This window comes from Nuphar pumila, chromosome 11 (genome assembly GCF_984573655.1).
Source record: "Nuphar pumila chromosome 11, dmNupPumi1.hap1.1, whole genome shotgun sequence".
In the NCBI taxonomy this organism is placed as follows: Eukaryota; Viridiplantae; Streptophyta; class Magnoliopsida; order Nymphaeales; family Nymphaeaceae; genus Nuphar; species Nuphar pumila.
This window is the reverse complement of record NC_143259.1, coordinates 16,077,872-16,098,553: the sequence shown is the minus strand read 5'-3', so window position 1 is coordinate 16,098,553 and position 20,682 is coordinate 16,077,872. Positions and strand designations below refer to the sequence as shown.

General features: G+C 37.8%; 1 protein-coding gene across 1 annotated transcript; it reads right to left on the bottom strand.

The window, feature by feature from the left end:
- Positions 1 to 15,343: 15,343 nt before the first annotated feature.
- LOC149822096 (cinnamoyl-CoA reductase 1-like) lies at positions 15,344 to 20,122 on the bottom strand. The gene is made up of 5 exons (XM_089980789.1): positions 19,902 to 20,122; positions 18,646 to 18,806; positions 17,016 to 17,204; positions 15,700 to 16,034; positions 15,344 to 15,591 (listed from the first exon to the last, which is right to left on the bottom strand). The coding sequence occupies exons 1-5, from the start codon at positions 20,032 to 20,034 to the stop codon at positions 15,501 to 15,503; spliced, it is 909 nt and encodes a 302-aa protein (XP_089836915.1). The 5' UTR covers positions 20,035 to 20,122; the 3' UTR covers positions 15,344 to 15,500.
- Positions 20,123 to 20,682: the final 560 nt, after the last annotated feature.

The window sequence follows — 20,682 nt, the reverse complement described above, 5'->3', positions numbered from 1 at the left end:
TTAATGACGAACTCATGACGGATCATGTCCGTCGATTATCCATCGCAAATTAGCGACAAAATTAGCAATAAATCAGTTTTGTCGCTAATTAGAAACCAAGAATTTGAGATGGACTCTATCTGACACTAATCCATCGCAAATCCATTTAACGATGGATTTGTGATGGATTAGTGTTGGATAGAGTCTGTCGCTAATTAACATTTTTCTTGTAGTGTAGCCACCACTGTATCATTCTTTAACAATGTTTTGAATGTCCACGACTAGTGTATATTAATAGGTCTATAAAGGAGAGCAGATCGTGTCAAACGCACCCAGCGTTTATAACCACAAAACCCACCTCTTTGTATTGTAGCTACAGTACAAGTGGGACCCACAGAAGGTGGGTTTTGTGGTTGTAAATGCGGGGTGAGACTGTGTTTGACAGGATCCGCTCTCGTAATGAAATACAAGTTAAAACGTTTGCACATTTTTAATAGGGATGACAGTGAACTGGGGAGAAAACGGAGCCCTGCCCCCACCTCATCCCATTTGGATAGAGGATGGAGAACACAAAACGGGGATGGAAGTTAAAATTAAAACCAATGCAGGGATGGAGGCGGGGATGTACTTACGCTTTCCCCCGCCCCGCCCTTGATCCTTTTTTAGGGATGGCAGTGGACCGGGGGAAAATGGGGCCCCACCCACCTCACCCCGTTTGAACTAGGGATGGAGGACATGAAACAGGGATAGTGGTTAAAATCAAAAACCCGTGCAGAGATGAAAGCGTGGATAGAGGGCAGGATTTTGAGACAGGGCAGGGGTGGATAGTTTGTCCCCTGCCAGCGCCCCGGTCCACTGCCATCCCTAATTTTTAAGCAAATAAATGTGGGTAAACATTTGTCTCTAATAAAGGTAGGAACTGTTGACTCAATCTAAGCGGCATGGTTTGTTTGCTAAAGATAGGACATCACGTATTCATGTTACAATATCATGCTATTTCAAAACTTATAGTAGGGATAAAATAGATATCTTTTTATGCAATAACATAGATAGCCCCCACTTTTATTGAAAATACCATTACTACCTTGAAATAAAAATATAACAAACATAGTCTTACTTGGGAGCCGTTTGCATGTCACTGAAAAGGAGAGTTTTCCACTGCATAGGAGCCGCTTTCCACGGATTCAGTTCCCGTGGAGGGGTGCGCCGATTCATTTTCTGTAGAAGAAGGTGGCGTGGCAGGTGCTGCCACAGCACCTTCTTCCGTGACAAGCAAACACACCCTTAAACACTTCTGCCTTTTTACTCAATTTGTGTCTGTCATCCATGGTCAGGGGTAGGGGTCACAATCTGGTCGGGTTGGCGGGTCAGCATACCTCAACACTAACCCGACCCATTTATTAAACAGATCGGCTGTGGCAAACACGAACCCGACCCATTTATTAAACGGGTAACCCGACACGACACTGTTAACCCGTTTAATAAGCGGGTCGGGTCAGGTAAACAGGTTAGTGGGTTGGGTTGGGGTAAATGGGTTGGTGAGCGGGTTAGCGGGTTCGGGTAAACGGATTGACCCACCCGCCTAACCCGTTTATTAAACGGGTTAGGCAGGTCGACCCGTTTACGACACGAACCCGGCTAAGAAGCCGGGTCGGGTTGGCTGTCATGTTAGATTTTGCTACCCCTAGTTAGGGGTCATCCTAATCTTCTCTATATCGATCCAATTTTATTGAATGTCACTCACCTAGAGCACGATTTTTAGCTTGGCTACTCGTTGCTGATCATATTAATTAATACACGAGATCAACTACAAAGAAGGGGTTGTCATCTTTCTTATCAGTGCCTTATGTGTAGGAATGATTCTGAATGAGCCTCACATCTCTTTTGGTTTTGTAGCTCTTTCTAAGTGATTTTCAAATCGATCTGATTAGATACTTGTTTGCAGGTTGATCCGGTTTCCTGCTTTCGACAGCTCATATTTGGCCCTGATAAAATCCGCCGGTGAATCAAATGAAGGAAAATTTGGAAACGGTGGTTCTGTTGTGCTTAGTGGAAGGTATGGGAAGAAAGAAATAACAGGATATTTTTTAATTATTTTTTTAACAGAACGATTCACTGAATCCGTATCCCCCATTCACCTGAATCGTTGGCCAAATTCTATACTGGTCCGATTCCGATACTGACAACATTGGTTAGGAATGTGCAGTTCACCAATAATTGGTATACTCATGTTGCAGTTCATCAATAATTTCTTTGACCGAATTAAATAACCAATAATGAGCTTAGTATCTTGTGAACCTAACAAAACCTTAGTAAAATATCACTTGAAAATATGATGTTCTTTCTATTTTTAAAATCTTTTTATTTGTTTTCGAAAAAAATATGATAAAGACAGTTTGGAATTGTTTATTGATTTATTTATTTTTTGCAAATGGGTGTAAGTATTGCATAATCATCTTTGCTCATGGATGATGTCAAAAGCAACTTGAGCAAACTTACTTTTCTTTGCTCATGGATGATGTCAAAATCTTTTCATTGATTTTTAGTTGTCACCATTTATTGCTTTCACGATCACTCACAAGATGGACAGCATGGAGAGTGGTTGTGTCATAATTTGAACCGCTACCTGCAACTACCTTCATTGTTGGTAGCTGTCCTTCTAGAAGCCAGGATAAGGTGCCATCACATGTCACACTTTGAAGTGTGCCGCTGCACCTGGTGCCGTTCATCTTTTGCTGACAGTCTGTCAGTTGTAGAGCCCAAAAAAGCAGTCAGGTGCAGAAAGTATACTATGTGATCCTGACCTTCTAGAGTGTTCTCTCTTAACGAGCCCATCTGCATTTCAAATACTTGATTTTATATTCACATAGTCAAAAACCATGATAATCAAGTTTTTTAAAGGTTGAAGATTATCATGATTTTATATTCACATAGTCAGAAAGGATACGTTTTGTTAACTTTTGAATTTATAAGCATAGTCAAAAACCATGGTGGATATGCTTGGTCTCACTCAACTGCATTTTATAATTATATAGACAACCAACTTGGTCTGACTGAAATTGAATGCATGAGTTGATATCATTGGTATCTAGTAAGTATGATATGATCAAGACATGTAAGTCAAATAGTACTCGTAGCCTTTGATATTGAGGTGCCACATGAATGCAGAAACTGTGTACTAGTCTAAAAAATGAAGGCCGAACAAAGTTGGCTATGTTATATTACTACAAGAAATTACCTTTTTACTAGTGCTCCTCTTATGCACAACCTACACCTATATCACATATAGGACACACCATTTTGATGATACCTTTTTACTAGTGTTCCTCTTATGCACAACCTACACCTATATCACATATAGGAGACACCATTTTGGTGATACAAGTTTAACACTCTTTCATGTATTGGCACGACCTAGACGGATACACACATTTTTTTTTAATATTTTAATGATTTTTAATAATATTTAAATCAGATATATTTTTGTATATTAAAATATCAAAATGTTTTTTATCCATTAAAAAATAAAAAAAAAAATTGTCGTGTCTTTTTTAAAAAAATCTAACTTGTTTTGCAAGTTACCTTTGTAAGATAGACCTCGGTCTCAAGGGTCTGTGAGACTTGGGACCAAACAAAGGTCTGCAAATCAAATAGGGCTTCCAGCCTTAAGAGTCAATAGACATTAATGTAGGAGTCAGCTTAGCGAGAGAACATAGTTGGTCAAGTCAAACCAACGTGCTGGCAAAGTTTGTTCTTGGCTGAATTCTTATCATCATATAACCAACTTGGTGTGACTTACATTGAATGTTTGAGTCCAATCTCAAGGGTCATTGACCAATGAGTCCTTGTCATAACTCAAAGTATGCCAATCAATTGAGTCTTGTTGCTTTCAACAAGAGAGGTAGAACTGACTCAAGTTGTAAAGCTGTAAGCACAAGCAAACTTTTTTGTGAGGTGTTTTTTTTTTACTCTGAGAAACCGCCCCAGGTTTAGACACCTAGCCCCAGTGACTCAGCCTGCCATACTTATGGTCACTGTCCTGTCAGTGTAAAACTCTGAGGGCTTACTCCTCCCCAAGAAAGTCGCCAAACTTTGGCTTATGCAGGGGTGATGCCCATGGGATTTGAACCTAAGCTTCCGGTCTAAGTGATGGAATCATCCTTTGAATTGTTGAGCATTCTCCAATAAACTTTAAAGGATCGATGTCTTCAGGATCCTTCAAAGTCAGCATACTTCTCCGACTGATTCTCTGTCAAAAGAAGTTAAGGTTTAAAGTCGCAAACGTGCTCATAAAACCAAATTTTTAAGAAGACTTTACTACCAACAAAGCTTAGGTCCTCTACAACGAAGCAGGTTATTTGTTCCCCCCCGGAACACGCAGGCAGGGGCGTAGCTAGGGGGGGGGGGGGGGGCAGGACTGGGCTGTAGCCCAGTCCTGACTCCCAAAACAGTTAAATTTTTTTTTTTTTTTTAAAAGCCCAGTCCTTGCCCAGCCCCGATTCCATATGAAATAGATTTTTATCCATTTTTGTAGCCCAGCCCTGATTGCAGCAAATAGTTTGATTTGTCCATATGAAATAGATTTTTATTAATAATTGTAGCCATTTTTTATTTTATCTCAAAAAAAATTTTTCGGGGGCGCTGCCCCCGAACCCCCAACTATGTCACAAATAAATTTTTTTTTGCTACACCCCTGTTTGCCCCCCCCCCCCGTCACATGAATCCTAGCAACACCCCTGCACGCAGGTGCTTATTCTCGGGTTTGAATGAGCACCACATATATAATCACGTGGGGCTCGTTTCCCCGTGTGCGTCGACATCACTTAGCATCAGAGTCTGGTACATTTGCAAAGACTTAAGTACCATTTTCCGCCATTAGCGTCATAAAATGATGTTTTGAGAAAATAACAAAAATGTCCTCTCGTCAGAAATGGTTAAAATCATCATCGTTTTTGCCTTAAGGAGTAAATTCATCTGCTTTAATAGGAGCTCCTCGCAATATGTCGCCCTAAATATTCTGGATCACCCTTTGACAATGTATCATCTGCTGTAACAGGAGCTTTGATTGACGATGCATCATTTGTCATCGTCTGTTGCCGCCAGAGCACCCTTTATCGCTTTCAGTTATAGTCGGAGTACCCTTTATCGTTGTCTGCTGCCGCCGGAGTACCCTTTATCGTCGTCGTCTATTATCGTTGGAGCACCCTTTGTCGTCATCTATTCATGAGAAATAGTTGAACTACCAAAAAATCAGCATTTTATCTATTATTCATCATGATACTAGGGTGCAAGCGTCGAATTGAGTAGACAGAGAATAACGATTTACAACAGCGATAATGGTGACAACGTCAAACTGAGTAGAGTAGCGATTTATAGTAGAAATCAAATAAACGAGTAGCGATTTATAGTAGAAATCAATTTAAAAAGTAGCGATTTATAGTAGAAATCAAATAAGCGAGTAGCGATTTATAGTAAAAATCAGATAAGAGAGTATCAATTTACAGTAGAAATCAGACAAAAGAGTAGCGATTTACAGTAGAAATCAGATAAGAGAGTATCAATTTACAGTAGAAATCAGACAAAAGAGTAGCGATTTACAGTAGAAATCAAATCAGAGAGTAGCGATTTACAGTATAAATCAGATAAGAGAGTAGCGATTTACAGTAGAAATCAAATCAGAGAGTAGCGATTTACAATAAAAATTAAATTAGAGATAGCGATTTACAGTAGAAATCAGATCAGAAGTAACGATTTACAGTACAAATCAAATCAGAAAGTAGCGATTTACAGTACAAATCAGATTTCTACTGTAAATCGTTATTCTTTGATCTGATTTCTACTATAAATCGCTACTCTCTGATTTGATTTCTACTGTAAATCACTACTCTCTTATCTGATTTCTATTGTAAATCGCTACTCTCTGATTTAATTTTCACTGTAAATCGCGACACTTTTATCTAATTTCTACTGTAAATCGCTAATTTCTTATTTGATTTCTACTGTAAATCGCTACTCCCTTATTTGATTTCTATTGTAAATCACTACTCTCTTATCTGATTTCTATTGTAAATCGCTACTCTCTGATTTAATTTTCACTGTAAATCGCGACTCTCTTATCTAATTTCTATTGTAAATCGTTAATTTCTTATTTGATTTCTACTGTAAATCTTTACTCTCTTATTTGATTTCTATTGTAAATCGCTACTCTCTTATCTGATTTCTATTGTAAATCGCTATTTTCTGATATGATTTTTACTGTAAATCGTCACTCTCTGATTTGATTTCTACTGTAAATCATTACTCTTTGATTTGATTTCTACTGTAAATTGTTTTTTTCAATAGAGAGAGAATAAAAAAAACCACGACTGCTCAGAGAGAAATCTTATTGCACTTTTCAACAATTACAAGAGAGGAAAAAAAAAAGAATGTATACAAGGTAAGGGCGACAACCCTAAACCTAAACAAGTTGGGTCTGATCTATACGAAACCGAGTCTCAAACATAAGCCCAAAAAAATTTCTTCCGGGGGGAGTTGCCCCCCCCCCCCCCCCCCGAACCCCCTTTTTGTAAGAGAAAAAACTATGAATCAAGCTCCACAACTCATCAGGCAGAAACGAAAAGGTAGCCATATTTTGTAACACAAACTAAAAACAAAGGCGAAACGTGCAAATTTATTTATGGGGAATGGAATGATATTTTCATCCAACGCATATCTATCTTACAGGAGGACATTTTCATCAAAAGCATATCTACCTTTTTTACATGTTATTTTGTTATAAAATCATCATGGAAAACATTAGCATATGAATTATCATGGGTCCCAAGATATTCCTTCGTACACACAAGAACACACGAATTTGTGTTTCGGGAGAACACACACCACCCTCTCCCTCTACAAGCAAGCCAAAGCCATGACAGGTGTTTGCCATGACGAAACCAATTATGCATAAGATGAGCGTGACAAAGATCCACAAGCTTTTGAATCTCACCAAAAATAAGCCCATCACAGTGCACCAAACCCCTTGGTTATTTTTTTTTATTGTGAGGTGAGTTGTGTGAATGAAACAAAGGGTGTCCTCCTTGCATTCACTTCATGACCAAATCCTGCCTAACTATAAATGCTCTTCAACAAACTTGAAGAAACATAAATGTCCCATTACCATCAAATTTTCTTAAATAACACAGTTCTAAAATGTATTTTTAGGTAATGATGTAAGAATCAGATAAAATGTAAATAAAATTGTGATAAAAAAACTCTACAAGAAATGTTTTTATCTCATTAACATGATATTTTTAAAATAGTCAATGACAATATCACATTTTTAGGTACTATTTCATCAGCAATAAAATCAATACTTTGGAAATATTAGTGATATTTGTGACTATGCCCAAAACTACTTTTTTATAAAAGCTTCACTAAGGGGTTGAATGGGTATTTAAATATTTGTCCTTTTCTGTTTTGGGCATGGTGGTGCAAAAGAATTAAATATAGATAGGATCATAAGTATATATCCTAATAAGAATTTTAATTTGAATTTGAATTTGAATTTTGAGCAAACAAGTTTAGATGTGAAACTGAACTGGATCCAAAGTAATAAGGTTTCAGATTTAAACTTATTTGCCTAAAATTAAAATTCTTATTCAGCCAATAAAAAGAAAAGTTTTTTTCCCACCCGGCATAAAGATCTGATTGTGCTGACTCAGCCTATTATACCTTTAGCTGTCAGGCGGGCGACATAAAACTCCAAAGCTAGGACCCTTGCCTCCAAGGCCTATGATGGGCGTCCGCTTGCGCAAAGAGGCGGCGCTCATGGGAATTGAACCTTGACTGCTTGTCTAGCAGCCAAGGCCCCACCCCACTACGCTAACCCCTCTTGGGACTGATAAAAAGAAAATTTTGGGAGGAAGTATCCACATGTAAAAGGTTCAAGCAAATTAGGCCAGACCCGGATCTGGAAACATATCCAATAAAAAGACCAATCTCAATCTGAATCTTCAGAATCTGATCCTCGATTATAAGATCCATATTATAAAATAATTTATCTGGTTTCAAATCGAAGATCTACATAATACAACCCATTTGCACCCGGAGTTGGGGAAAATGGTTAGCAACCGATTTGGGCCCCACAGCTAACAAAGCATGGGGCCCACAAGGACGTTCTCTCACAGGATTGTTTGAAAAAGTGATCAGATAATAGCCTCCATCACTTTATCCCTTTTCCCAATTAGGAGGTGGGGGCTGAGTGGTAGGGCTGTCAATGGTACTTGACCCGATCCAAACCCAGATATCCAGGGTATGAGCCTAAAATTTGCTGACAGAATGATATGTCACAAAGACACATGGACAAGAGGACGCGGTATATGGATTTGACTCGCAAGTTCTATTTTTTTTTGGAAAATAGGACACAAGAACATGGATTTTTTTTTTAATCAATAGAAACTATTTTTTTATATTTTAATATAAAAATGTATTTTTACTGAAATAATACGTAAAACATTAAAAATTATTAAATTGATATTAAATATTCACCATACCTGTCGGTGTCGGTGTCGGTGTCGGTGTCTGTGTCGGTGTCGGAGCATGTCCGCTTGTGTCATCAGGAGCACACTACTAAAATGGTGCCTGTGACATAGGCAGATTGTTATTTGAGCCGACCTGAAATTGACCCAAATAACGTGTGGGTTATGTCTGGACTAGGGGAGTCAAAGGGTCAGATCTGGTTCGGACCCAGTTGAGTCCGAAACTGGATCTCACTTTGAGGTGCGGGTACTGGGTTCGGACCCAGGTGTAATCAGGACCACCATAAGGAAAACCATACATGACTCTTAAAGAATTACATGAACCAGACCTGGTCCATACTCTATAAAATAAATTTTTTTATCTCTTTTACATTGAAAAATCATGGATCATAATCAAAACTCAGGTCTGATATGAAATTTCACAAGCAATACCCAACTGCATACACTAACCGGACCCTTTGGGTCTGACCGGGATTATAATCGGACTTTCTTATTTATCACCAAACCCTGACCCTATAGGGTTTGGTATGGGTCGGGTCCGGGTCAAGCCCAATCCATTGACACCCCTAGTTTGGACTATGATTTTCTGTCAGATATCCATCCCGATCTGGCTGACCCGATTGTTCTCTCAATACTTTTATTTAAAAAGATATGTTCTAGATACTCCCTAAATTATGTGGTCTATGTTTGGGATTCCATTTTTTTCCCTTGATCCGACATAACCCAATCCCATTGTTTTGTTACTTGGGCATATTTGGGTACAGTTTTCTGGCCCAGGTACTTGACCCGTTGTCAGCCCCACTGAGGGTTCTTGGTTTGAATCTACACAAAATAAAGTAAAGAACCTGGTTAATTTACAAATTTACTCTTTTATGTTGAGAAATTTTTCAAAATACCCCCAAATTTTTTGGCCTAATCCATCCGCACACCAAACTTTTCATTATAACTAAAATGTGTAAAGCTGCCAATGCCTACCTCCCAAACAAAAATCACAACTCTAACCACTACACCATGAAGCTTGTTGATGAATATTTTATAAAAATAATTATATATTTAGATTGTAATAAACCAATCAACCCAACAATTACTCAACCCACTAAATCTGATCATAGGGATGTGATCTATGTGCTTAATTTTATAGGAATCGACTGTTGAATCTTCGGATTATGACACCTAGTTAGGTTTTTATAAGATTTAAATAACAACAGTCTATAATTTTAAAAAATAGTCAATGCTTAGAAAATCATGTTTTTTATCAAAAAAATATGATTCAAGTATCATTTTTTAGCAAATCAATTATGTCGAACACATGCAAGGTCAGATTTGCAGAAAACAACCTAAAACCACTATTTACTGGTGATAGGCTCGCGATAAGCTCAAAAAGTATTAGTTAGCTACCACTTTTTTAAGTCTATTCATATAAAATTAAGCATGTATGATCAGATTTTAGTGGGTCAAGTAATTGTTGGGTTGATTGGCTTATCACAATCTAAATATTTTTTTTTTCATAAAAGAATCAATAATAAGCTTTATGGTGTAGTGGTTAGGGTTGTGGCTTATGTTAGGAAGGTTACTGATTTAAGTATAATTGTAGGTAATAAGTTTTTTGCTAAATACATACATTTTATTTTCCTAGTTAAAAGGGTAAAATGATAACTTTACAACATGAGTTAGATTAACCCAAGAATAACCCAACATTAGTTTATGATTGGGGTCATTTGATTAACCTAAGTAAATACTTTGGTGGACATTTGCAAAGTATGAAAGGTTTGATGTGCTGATGAATTAGGCTGAAATGTTTGAGAGGTATTTGAAAATTTTTCTTTTATTTTATCTATCAGCAACTTATGGATTGCAAAGGTTCGGGTTCATATCCAGAACACTACTTGCATCAACATGGTAACAGATATCACGTCCCTTTTCAAACAAGTGCTAAATACCATATTTTATTAGCCATTTAAATGTTTAATGTATCATGGTATATTTAATATATGAAAATATTATTGTTTTAAAATAAAAAATGATAAGATATTGTAATGTGATATATAACCCTTTTATTTCTTCATGATTATTTTTATGATAAAATTTTTAACCACGGTCTTCTCATAAGATATTTTATTTTATTATTTGAATTTTACTTTTTTATTTAAAATATTCAAGAAAAATAGGAAAAAAAGTTGAACATCTCACTAGAAATTCATAGTTGAATAATTGCCATTTTAAACAAAGAGTGGTTTGTAAAACGCTAGGTGAGATTAGCAATCTCACCCATCATTTACAACCACAACACCCACCCCACTTGTGGTCCCACTTGTACTGAGCTATATTACACTGGTCGGTTTGTGGTTGTAAACGTTGGGTGAGCACTCAGCATTTTATAGGATCCTCTCTCATTTTAAACTTTCATCACCATGGTGCTCAGATCTTGTCCTGATTTTGAGCCCGGTGCCCGAGGTCACACTAGGTCAGATCTAATATTGATGCGATTAAAAAACACAAATAATCATAATAAAATTTATAAAAAAATAAATAACCACAACATGAGAATTTTACGTGGTTCGACAAAATTGCCTATATTCATGAGAAGAGTATCAAGAGTTTTTATTCATATAATCAATCACTGATATAAGAGAGAATAAATAAAGCCAAAAGAGAACAATTGCACATGTCATTTAACCCACCAAGAAGATCAATGTATGCGACTCAAGATCTTCTTTTTCATCGTCAAGGAAAATTGACACCTTCTCTCTCACACTCCTCTCAAAACCCAAGAGAAGCTCTAAAACCCAAAAGAATCTTAAAAACCCTAGAGAAGACACAAATTTCTATCTCTCAGGCAAAAAAAACTTTATTTCTTTTTTAAAAGATAGTACACACTCTCTTTCTATTCTCAAAGCTAGAATCTTTATACAACAACGAACCTCATATGATTCATATTTCTCATCTCATATGAGATTCTAAATAAGAGTTCAAAAGAGACTTATTTATATGATATGTGAGTCCTAATTTCATAAAGACTCATTCAAGTCATAATCAATAGATCTGACAAATATAAATATGTAATGACAACAAATTGACCTTAAAAAAATATTATTATTTTTAAATAAATAAATAATTTTAAAATATTAAAGAAATATATCCTAGGGATCTGAGGCACATTACAGTTTATTCAACTTACAAATTTAAATTAAATATAATTTAACTGAATAATCAAAATTCAAGTTCAATAGGTTATCTAAAAATATTAAACTTATATAACGATCATAATCTGATCCACCAAATCATAAATTGTCGCTTCCTGCAGAAAGCTGGTTCCACTATCACTGAGTCTTAATACCTGAAAAAGGTTTAGAGAAAATGGGTAAAAATTGAAGTTCTCGTACAAGACCCTCCCAAAATTCAATAATAATAAAAAAAAACATATATCAAATCAAACATAATTTTAAGAGGGTCTTAACATACAATTCACACTTAAAACACGATTGCAATATAAACCAATTTAATTAAGGCACCTAAAAACCACATCCTACATCAACATTTAGGGATGCATGAGTGAGTGTAACTTTCATGAATGGATTATTAATTTTATTATCAAGTATTGCTTTTGAATGCATGTCTCTACTTATTGCAGCACATTTAAGTTTCATCTTACATAAAACTCACAGATACTAAAAATAAGTCAAATTTCAAAGTCCAAGGTAGTCCCTAGTTTGTATTTTAATCATACAATTGTATTTTATTAACTAGGTCTCATGCATGCCTCTTGATCAATGTCAAGAACCATCATCCTAAATCAGAACATTATAAATCATCACCTAATGTCGTGATGACAAGGGCATCATCACCCTTCGACGCCACTTTCTTGGTATACCAATAACTGCAGCTGAGTCAGACAACACCACTCCCAAGCAAAGTGGTAGATATTCTCTACAACCATGGCTGAGAACATAAACCACTCATTGAATTCTTGAGGTAAACAATACGCATGGCGTTCAGTATCCTTACGGTCCCCATGACCGCCATCATAGGACCCACCATTTTAGAGGGCAACCAAAGAAAAACCATTAATTTACATTGTTTGGTCTCTTATACCATTCTTAATTAATTAAAAGTTTTCAACACAAAAACAACATGCATTATCTTATTAGGCCTTTACACCCATTAATTTTAATGGTGTAATAACAACGCAAAAGCATTTAGCCTCCAAAGGCTTACAAGTAGTTCAACCAAAACCACTATACAATTTAATATACTTAAATAATATTACAAATTTAAGTGAAAACCAAACTCACATAAATAAAAGAATACTGATTTGTATTCATATTAATTTCACCTGAAACATGCAAATTCATAGCTAGAAATTGATTGCACATCATAATAAAATCAAATTTATAACCCTCCCAAAAATCCAATTGATATCATGACAAAAAGGATTTTTATAACATACCACAACCAGATTTTTATAACAGGCTGAAATCAAATTCTATAATGGAAAAAAATCAAATTTTTATGACAGACTAAAGTCTGATTTTTATAACAGACCAAAATCAAATTTTTACTTTAATTAAATTTAGCTTTAAATTATGCCATAAGACTTGGATTAGTATTCAATCTAAAACCAGATTTACGACTACTCTTAGACTCTTAATCTAAAGCTTGTTCATTTAGATTCTAAAATTAGTAATTTAGTTTTAAGATCGGCCAAAAGTTAGTTTCATAAGGCTGAAAAAAGATCGAATCAGATTTTGACCAGTTACATAGTTCTCAAACCTAAAACCAGAATTTGAATTCAAGCAAAAACTCAGATTTTCTTCAGTAAAAATCCAGATTCACATATTTAAAACTCATATTGTTTTCTATTAAATTCCACTCAACCGAAAACTCCGGTTCTATTTTCTCAAAACTTCAGATTTAATTTGATCAGACAAATTTAGATTTAGTTAAATCTACAATCAGATTTTATAGCTTAAATTCTAACTCAAATTTAATACATAAAAATTCAGGTTCACTCATCTCAAACTAAATCCCGGATTTAACGTGTATTAAAAATTTTCTATATTCATAAATTCAAAACCCAGCTTAAATACACGATTTGAACATGATATGAACAAGAATATAAATCTCAACACGATATGACGAAAACAATGTGGGCGTGCATCCGCGTATCATGAATCAAAACATTCATGAATCAATAAATCAAAGTTTGACAGATTTAAAATTCTATCCTAGGCATATATAAAATCTACATTCAGCAGATGTATGTATATAAAAAGAATATTCAATACTTGTGGATAATAAAATAAAACAGATTTTTAGCATTCAGTCCCAAAAATATGACATAAAGCAACGATGAAATGATCCCCTTGATTCAGATCAGTCGCAAAGTCTAAATTAAACCAACAAAAATTCAATGCCTGGTTTTGTCCAAAATTGGGGTTGAGCCCACCAAGAAAATCGACTCTTGGTTCAGTCAAAGATATCAAAATGAACCCTCCAAAGATTGATTCTTGGTTCAGTCAAAACGATCCACCTTGAACTTCCAAAAAAATAAAGTTTCCTTCTTTTCTTTCATTACCCCAAGTCCATTGTGAATCTGGTTTCGGACAACTTCTTGGGTTCAATAAAAAAACCCAATAGATATATAAAAAAAAAAAAAACTATACCATTATTACATAAAAATCAAACTATACCTCAGCTAATGAGTCCACGATCCACTTGGGATCCAAAGCTTGAACCCACATTTATTACATAAAAGAAATCTTCTATCATTAGTTTACACCAAAATTGCATAAACCATTATTATTTGCATAAAAGGTTATTAATTCAATTCTAAAAGCCCTAAAAATCACGAGATATCACAAAACCAATAGTGCATTCAGGCTCAAGTCTAGACGATCATGAGGCCTGTGATGAGTCCAAACTTAAGCCCATTCAGGAGAACGAAAATAGTGATCATCGGGCAGAGTAGTCAGCCTACACAAAACACATTAGATTGCTGTATTAAATAGCAAAAAATCAGTGAGTGTGACGCATCGTTCGGTACTCGGCCTGATCATCGAGTCCTCTCCCATATCAGGTAATCTGGTAATCGGGCCGAGTATTTAACAAAGTACTCAGCCTATACAAAACACAAAATCGCTGCATGAAATAGCAAAAAGCACTGCATGTTACGCGGGGTTGAGCACTGGGCCTGATCATTGAATCCTCTGCAAATCAGGTAATCACACCGAGTATTTAACAAATTACTCAGACTACACAAAACACAGAAAATCGCTGAATGTGACGCCTTAAGTACTCCGCCTGATCATTGAATCCTCTCTCATATCAGGTAATCTGGTACACTTCTGTGCCAAATTGGGTCTTTTTCTTGGGGCACTGGTAGGAGCAAGCATCATGGAGTATGCAACTAGGGGTATCAACGGGTCGAGTTTGGTTCAGACCCAGGTGTAACCAGACTTGGATCAGATTTTTGGGTATGGTATCGGGTCCAGACCTGGGTCTAATCGTGTCCACTATAAGAAAAAACATACCCGGATCCGATAAGAACTACATGAATCAAACCTGGACCATACCCGGTGAAACCATAATTTTTTTCATTTTTACATTGAAAATTTGTGGGTCTTAATCGGAACTCGGGTTGGGTCCGGGTCTGTATAAAATTTCACAAACTATACCTGGGTCCATGTATTAATCGGACCTTCGGATCAAGAATTGGGTCTTCTTATTTATCACTATACCCGGACCCTATAGGGTTTGGGTCGGGTCGGGTCCAGGTAAACCAGGCCCGTTGACACCATGATTTGTTGTGTGTATATAGAAGTTCAATAGGAAGAAACAAAAAAAACTTCAAAATGTTGCATTCTTGCTTAAAAATAATAATTAATACATAATTCTTCATAAGTAGAAATAAACATGGATGGTATGTGTACAATTGACAGCCCTTATTGACGTGCCCAAAATATAACACTTTTTTTTTAGAGAACCCAAAATACACTTTTTAGTTTAATCCAGGTTGGCTCCACCAGTAAAATCCACCATGAGTTTGTTCAGCTTTTTGTTGCTGATCCTTTGCTGGTGTATTTTTGACTCCTTGCTGCAAAGAAAGAAAAAAAACAACATTAGGCTTTATTTATCTCAATACAATTATTTCGCCACTCTGTTAAATTGCAGTTAAGTTTATGAAAGGAAGCAAAAAGGATACCTTTGGGGTAGGTTGGTCGCAGACGGAGTCAACAGCTGGGCCAGTTTGACCGCGTCTTCTTCACGGTTGATGAGCCGGTTGAAGCAGATGTACCGTCCATAAGTTGACGGCTTGGTGAAGACGCCGATGTGGGCGTCAACGACGTAGTCGATGTCCATCGTGACCAAGACTCCATCCTCGTACATCTCGGCCGCACCCTTGAGGTATGGGTGTGTCGCCGCTAGGTTCGGGCTCATCAATAGCCCGCAGTTGACCGACACCATGTTGACTCCCCGGTCCATAGCAAGTGCCCATGCAGTCTTCTCAGCCAACGTCTTGGTCAAGGCGTACCACAACTGGGATTACCAAAACAAAAGGGCATTTTAGTTACTAATGGAAATACAAAGAAGGTTGATTGCAGCAAATAGTCACAAACATCGCTGATATTTTGAATTTATTGCAATTTTATCGCGAGAAATTCACATGATGTGAAAAAGTAAAATGTACGAGAAATTAAAAATCATATATTTTGATATATCGTGATCTTATCATGATAATAGTGTTTTCTTATATGTTTGCATGATTTTGGATTGGAATGTTGGATATGATTGGTTAGCCCGTTTACATCTGGGTCTGATAAGAATCCAAAGTATCTGGATCCAATAAAGAGCCTGATCCAGTTAGAATATTTTACATGCAAATCTGTATAGGGGGAAATGAGACAGCTAATTGCATAAATATAGTTATGGACTCTGCTAAACCTGAGTCCAGTTGCAACTAAGGATCTCATACTTCAAATCTGATTAATTATATTGGATCGAGTTATGCATAGTTATGCAAAGATCTGAACCGAATCCCGTCTGTTCACAATTTTTTTCCCAGCTACACCAAGAAGGAACCTCCCACCACCACCACCGTTGTTACCAATGTAGTCAGCAGGGTCCTGTGTCAAGCTGAAGGCCCAGGATCAAATCCCACTGGCGCATGGAGGCTAGGAGCTGCCGTTGTTTTTATCATGGGTGGGGGCACGTAAGGCTGGATGGTCGTGTCATCAACCCAGAGTTTTACCTTGAAGGAGGCGGGTCCATTAAGTGACCCGGTTCCCGGTAAAGGCTCTTTAGTCATAAAAAAAAAAAACAACCTCCCACTTACTACAAATTGGTAGACCTCCGGCTGGTAAAACCCTAAAGGTTCTCCTTGTCCACCAAGGAATATACCTAGCTTCAACCCTACAAGAAGGGTTGCTCCCTGTGGGTTTAGAACAGTGGTCATCCCATGTCAAGTGAATAAACCAGCCCTCCTAGACACCTACATATTTTTATCATAGTAAAAATTACCTTAAAATTTCTGCAGAAATTGGCCTCACTCCAACTTCGCTCATCAAATTCAGTCATCATCTTCCGGTTTTCCTTCCAGATGATGGCCGCAACAGACGACGTAAACACGACCTTCTCCATGGTCGCCGTTTGCGCGCAGGCTTCCAAGACGTTGTGCGCCGCCCGGACCTCTACCTCCATCATCAATTCCTGCAAAACATGATTATTATTACTTAATTAAGTCTCTAAGTATAACCTCTAAAGTGCTCAAGTTTTGTAACACTAGCTGCATGAAATCAATCCAAATATTTAGCCCAATGGTCTAATATTATTAGCAGTAAACTGGCTTGATATTATCATCTACTCGGCCAAAGACAGGACCCTAATGCACCATTGAGTTTTATATCTATTTTGGTGGTCCTTTTCATCATATGGCATATGGCTTAGCTGTGTCAGTGCTGTAAAGCGTCCTATAACTCCAAAAGGTTTGATGAATGGATCATGTGAAAATGACACACACAATAAATCCTGTAATTTAAAAGCATACTTTATTTTTTCTATGGTTAATGAAAATTGGAGTAAGTTTAGGAGGATGGTTTTTTTTTTTTAATTATTTTGCCCTTGAAATTACCATCGAGCAAGCACACATACAAACATAAACCTACAAAAATGATCTACATTGTTTGTTTAGTAAAGAAGAGATTTTGGATCCCGTGAGTGGGATGCATAAGAAGGATTTACAAGGGCATCAAAAATCAATAGCCCACAACATATTAAAATTTTATGACTAGAAAAATCGCGTTTTTGCCTCAAGAAAACATGATTCAAGGTGTGATCCCTAGCGAACAGACAATGCTGAATACATTTATTGGTTAAATATTTAATGGAGCAGATGCAGCCGACACCTATTTTTTTCAGCTAGATGGGTGTAGGAGCATGGTGCACCCTATCATTACTGATATAGTAAGTGCAGTAACACTATAAAAAAGTAAAAAACATTATGGATGCCCTTTATATTGAGTGATTGAACCGTGCTGTAACAATGAGAAGAGCTGTTGTGGGTGGCACAGAGAGTGAACAAGTTTTAACTAGTTGGGACCATTTGATTTGAAATCAGATGCGATGTGATTTGACACTTTAAGTGTGATGCTGCATCTGCTGTTGGGCTCATAGGTAGGGGTGGCGGTGACCGGGGGGGCAACGCGGGCTCCGCCCGCCTCACCCCGTTTGGACCGGGGACGAAGGGCATGAAACGGGGATGAAGGCGGGGCTGAAGTTTAAAATTCTATCCCCGTGCAGGGATGGAGGCGGGGATGGACTTAAGCTTTTCTCCGCCCTGCCCCATCTCGAATCCTTTAAGGGATGACTATAGATTAAGGAGAAACGGGGGCCCGCCTCGCCCCCCGTTTGGACCGGGGATAGAGGACATGAAACGGGGATATGGAGACCGGGGTGGAGGTTAAAATCCATCCCCGTGCAGGGATGGAGGCAGGGATGAAGGTTCAGATTTTGAAATGGGGTAGGGGTGGAGACCTTGTCCCCCCCCCCAATTGCTATCCCTACTCATAGGCAGCAGCACCCTAAAAGTGTGTAATCACATTAAACCTGATCCTCCATCCGACAATATGGGGTTTTTCATTTGTGCACTTACATCATAGGTTGGCTGATAGTGAGGAGGCTCAAACGTGTAGAACAGCCCACTGCAACCCTTGAGGGCGTCCTCTATGCTCTGGTAATCTAATGGATCACATGAGTAGATCTTCAAATTCTTACAATTCTCCACTGCTAGGTTTTGCAGGAACTCCATCTCCCCTGCACACCAAAAGAAAAAAGAAAAGCCATCAGGGGATTTAAATTCCAACTTTATTTTCTACTTTTGCTTCAATTGAAAACTAACATATTGATTATTTTGTCCATAATTTTCCTTAAAAAAAAATTTCTTTTTTCCATAATAAGAAACACCACAAGAATGAGGGATATGAGGAGCTGCCATATTTTTTCTTTTGAATTGAAAAGCTTGTCCTTAGAGTTAATTTGGTATTTGGATGCACCCACTCATCCATAAAACTGTGGAATTACATGGCAGTTAACAATCTAATTTACGCTGACTTGGACGGAGACCATACGTACGGCAGTTTAGGTTCAAATCCCATGAGCGGCGTAAGGTGAAGCTTGGTGACTCCCTGAGGACGAGGGGTAAGCCTTTTGGAGTTTTATGCTGACATGAACAGAGACCGTAATTACGTCTGGCTGAGCCAACACTGCTAGGTCTCTACGCCTGGAGCAGTTTATCCGAGTAAAAAAAAAATAACAATCCAAGTTCCCAACTTACACAAACATTTTTGCATAAGTGGGTGGATCAAATAGTCACCAATTATCAGCAATATTTTGAAAAGATAATCCCCCATAAAGTGATATTTCAAATAAAAATATCATGATTTTATGGTGATATTGCACAAAATCTTTATACTTTTCTTTGTGTGTTATGTATCTTCTTATATTTGTAAATTCTATATATACCCATATTTTTGCAAGATTTTTCCAAGAAAAAAAAATCTTAATCTAGTGTGAGATTTCCCTTGCTGAGAAAACCCCAATACCGAGATTTCTGAAATTCATGCATCCCAAACAACCTTTAAAGGGGAGCACTCTAAGCTCTAAACTCTAAACAGTTAACTTGGTGTATGAGAAACAAATATTTTATTGACGTAATCAAATGATATACATCATCACCATCATCAATCTCTTCATCAGGCCTTGGTCCTATCTACATGGGTTGGCTTTGCTAGTCCTGTTTGTCCTTTGACAAAAAAATTTTGCCACTTACACGAAAACCATCTCCATAATTAGAAACAGAAACAAGAACAAGAACAGAAAAATGAGGGGAGGGGAATTGAAGGAACGAACCTCCATTGTTGACAGCAGCATGAACGGCATAGCCCTTGAGGAGGAGCTGACCAACCAAGCGCGATCCCAGGTAGCCAGAGGCGTCCATGACGCACACGGACTTTGGTGTGACTGAGTTTGAGGCAGGCGCCATGTTGGTGCGACCACAGAGGACTCTCTCAACCCAATTACTACTGGAGGAGAAAAGAAAAGCTGAAGGTTTTAGAGAGAGAGAGAGAGATGGGGTTGGTTTGAGTTAGAAGATGGGGCTGAGTATTTAAAGGATGGAGGAAGCAGCATTCAATGAGTGTCTGAGGAGACGGGTTGCCGGTGCTTGTTGAGAGAGAGAGAGAGAGAGAGAGTTATTGAAGTTGGTCCGAGTAGAAGTACTGGCAGAGAGAGAGAGAGAGACCCTAGCAAAACGGTTTCAAGTGCAAACAACGGCTCTCGTAAAACGGTTTTAAGTGAAAATCGTAATACAAGAGTAACCTGTGTCCACACTGTCCAGCATAGCGGGATTAGGGATGGCAGTGGACCAGGGGACAACGGGGCTCCGCCCCGTTTAGACCGGGGATGAAGGGCATGAAACGTTGATGGAAGAGGGGATGAAGGTTAAAATCTATCCCCGTGCGGGGATGGAGGCGGGGATGGACTTAAGCTTCTCCCTGCCCCACTCTGTCTCCGTCCCAATCTCCGCCTAACCCCACCCCGCCCGGTCTCTAATCCTTTAAGGGATGACTATAGACTAAGGGGAAACGGGCCCCAGCCCTGCCTCGCCCCCATTTGGACCAGGGATGGAGGA

Excerpts from the sequence above, each read along its gene's own strand:
- LOC149822096 (XM_089980789.1), bottom strand. The coding sequence starts at position 20,034 with ATGGCGCCTGCCTCAAACTCAGTCACACCAAAGTCCGTGTGCGTCATG. Across the intron at positions 17,205-18,645 it reads ACTATCAGCCAACCTATGAT|GAATTGATGATGGAGGTAGA; the intron begins GTAAGTGCACAA and ends CATGTTTTGCAG. Across the intron at positions 15,592-15,699 it reads GCGACCAACCTACCCCAAAG|CAAGGAGTCAAAAATACACC; the intron begins GTATCCTTTTTG and ends CTTTCTTTGCAG.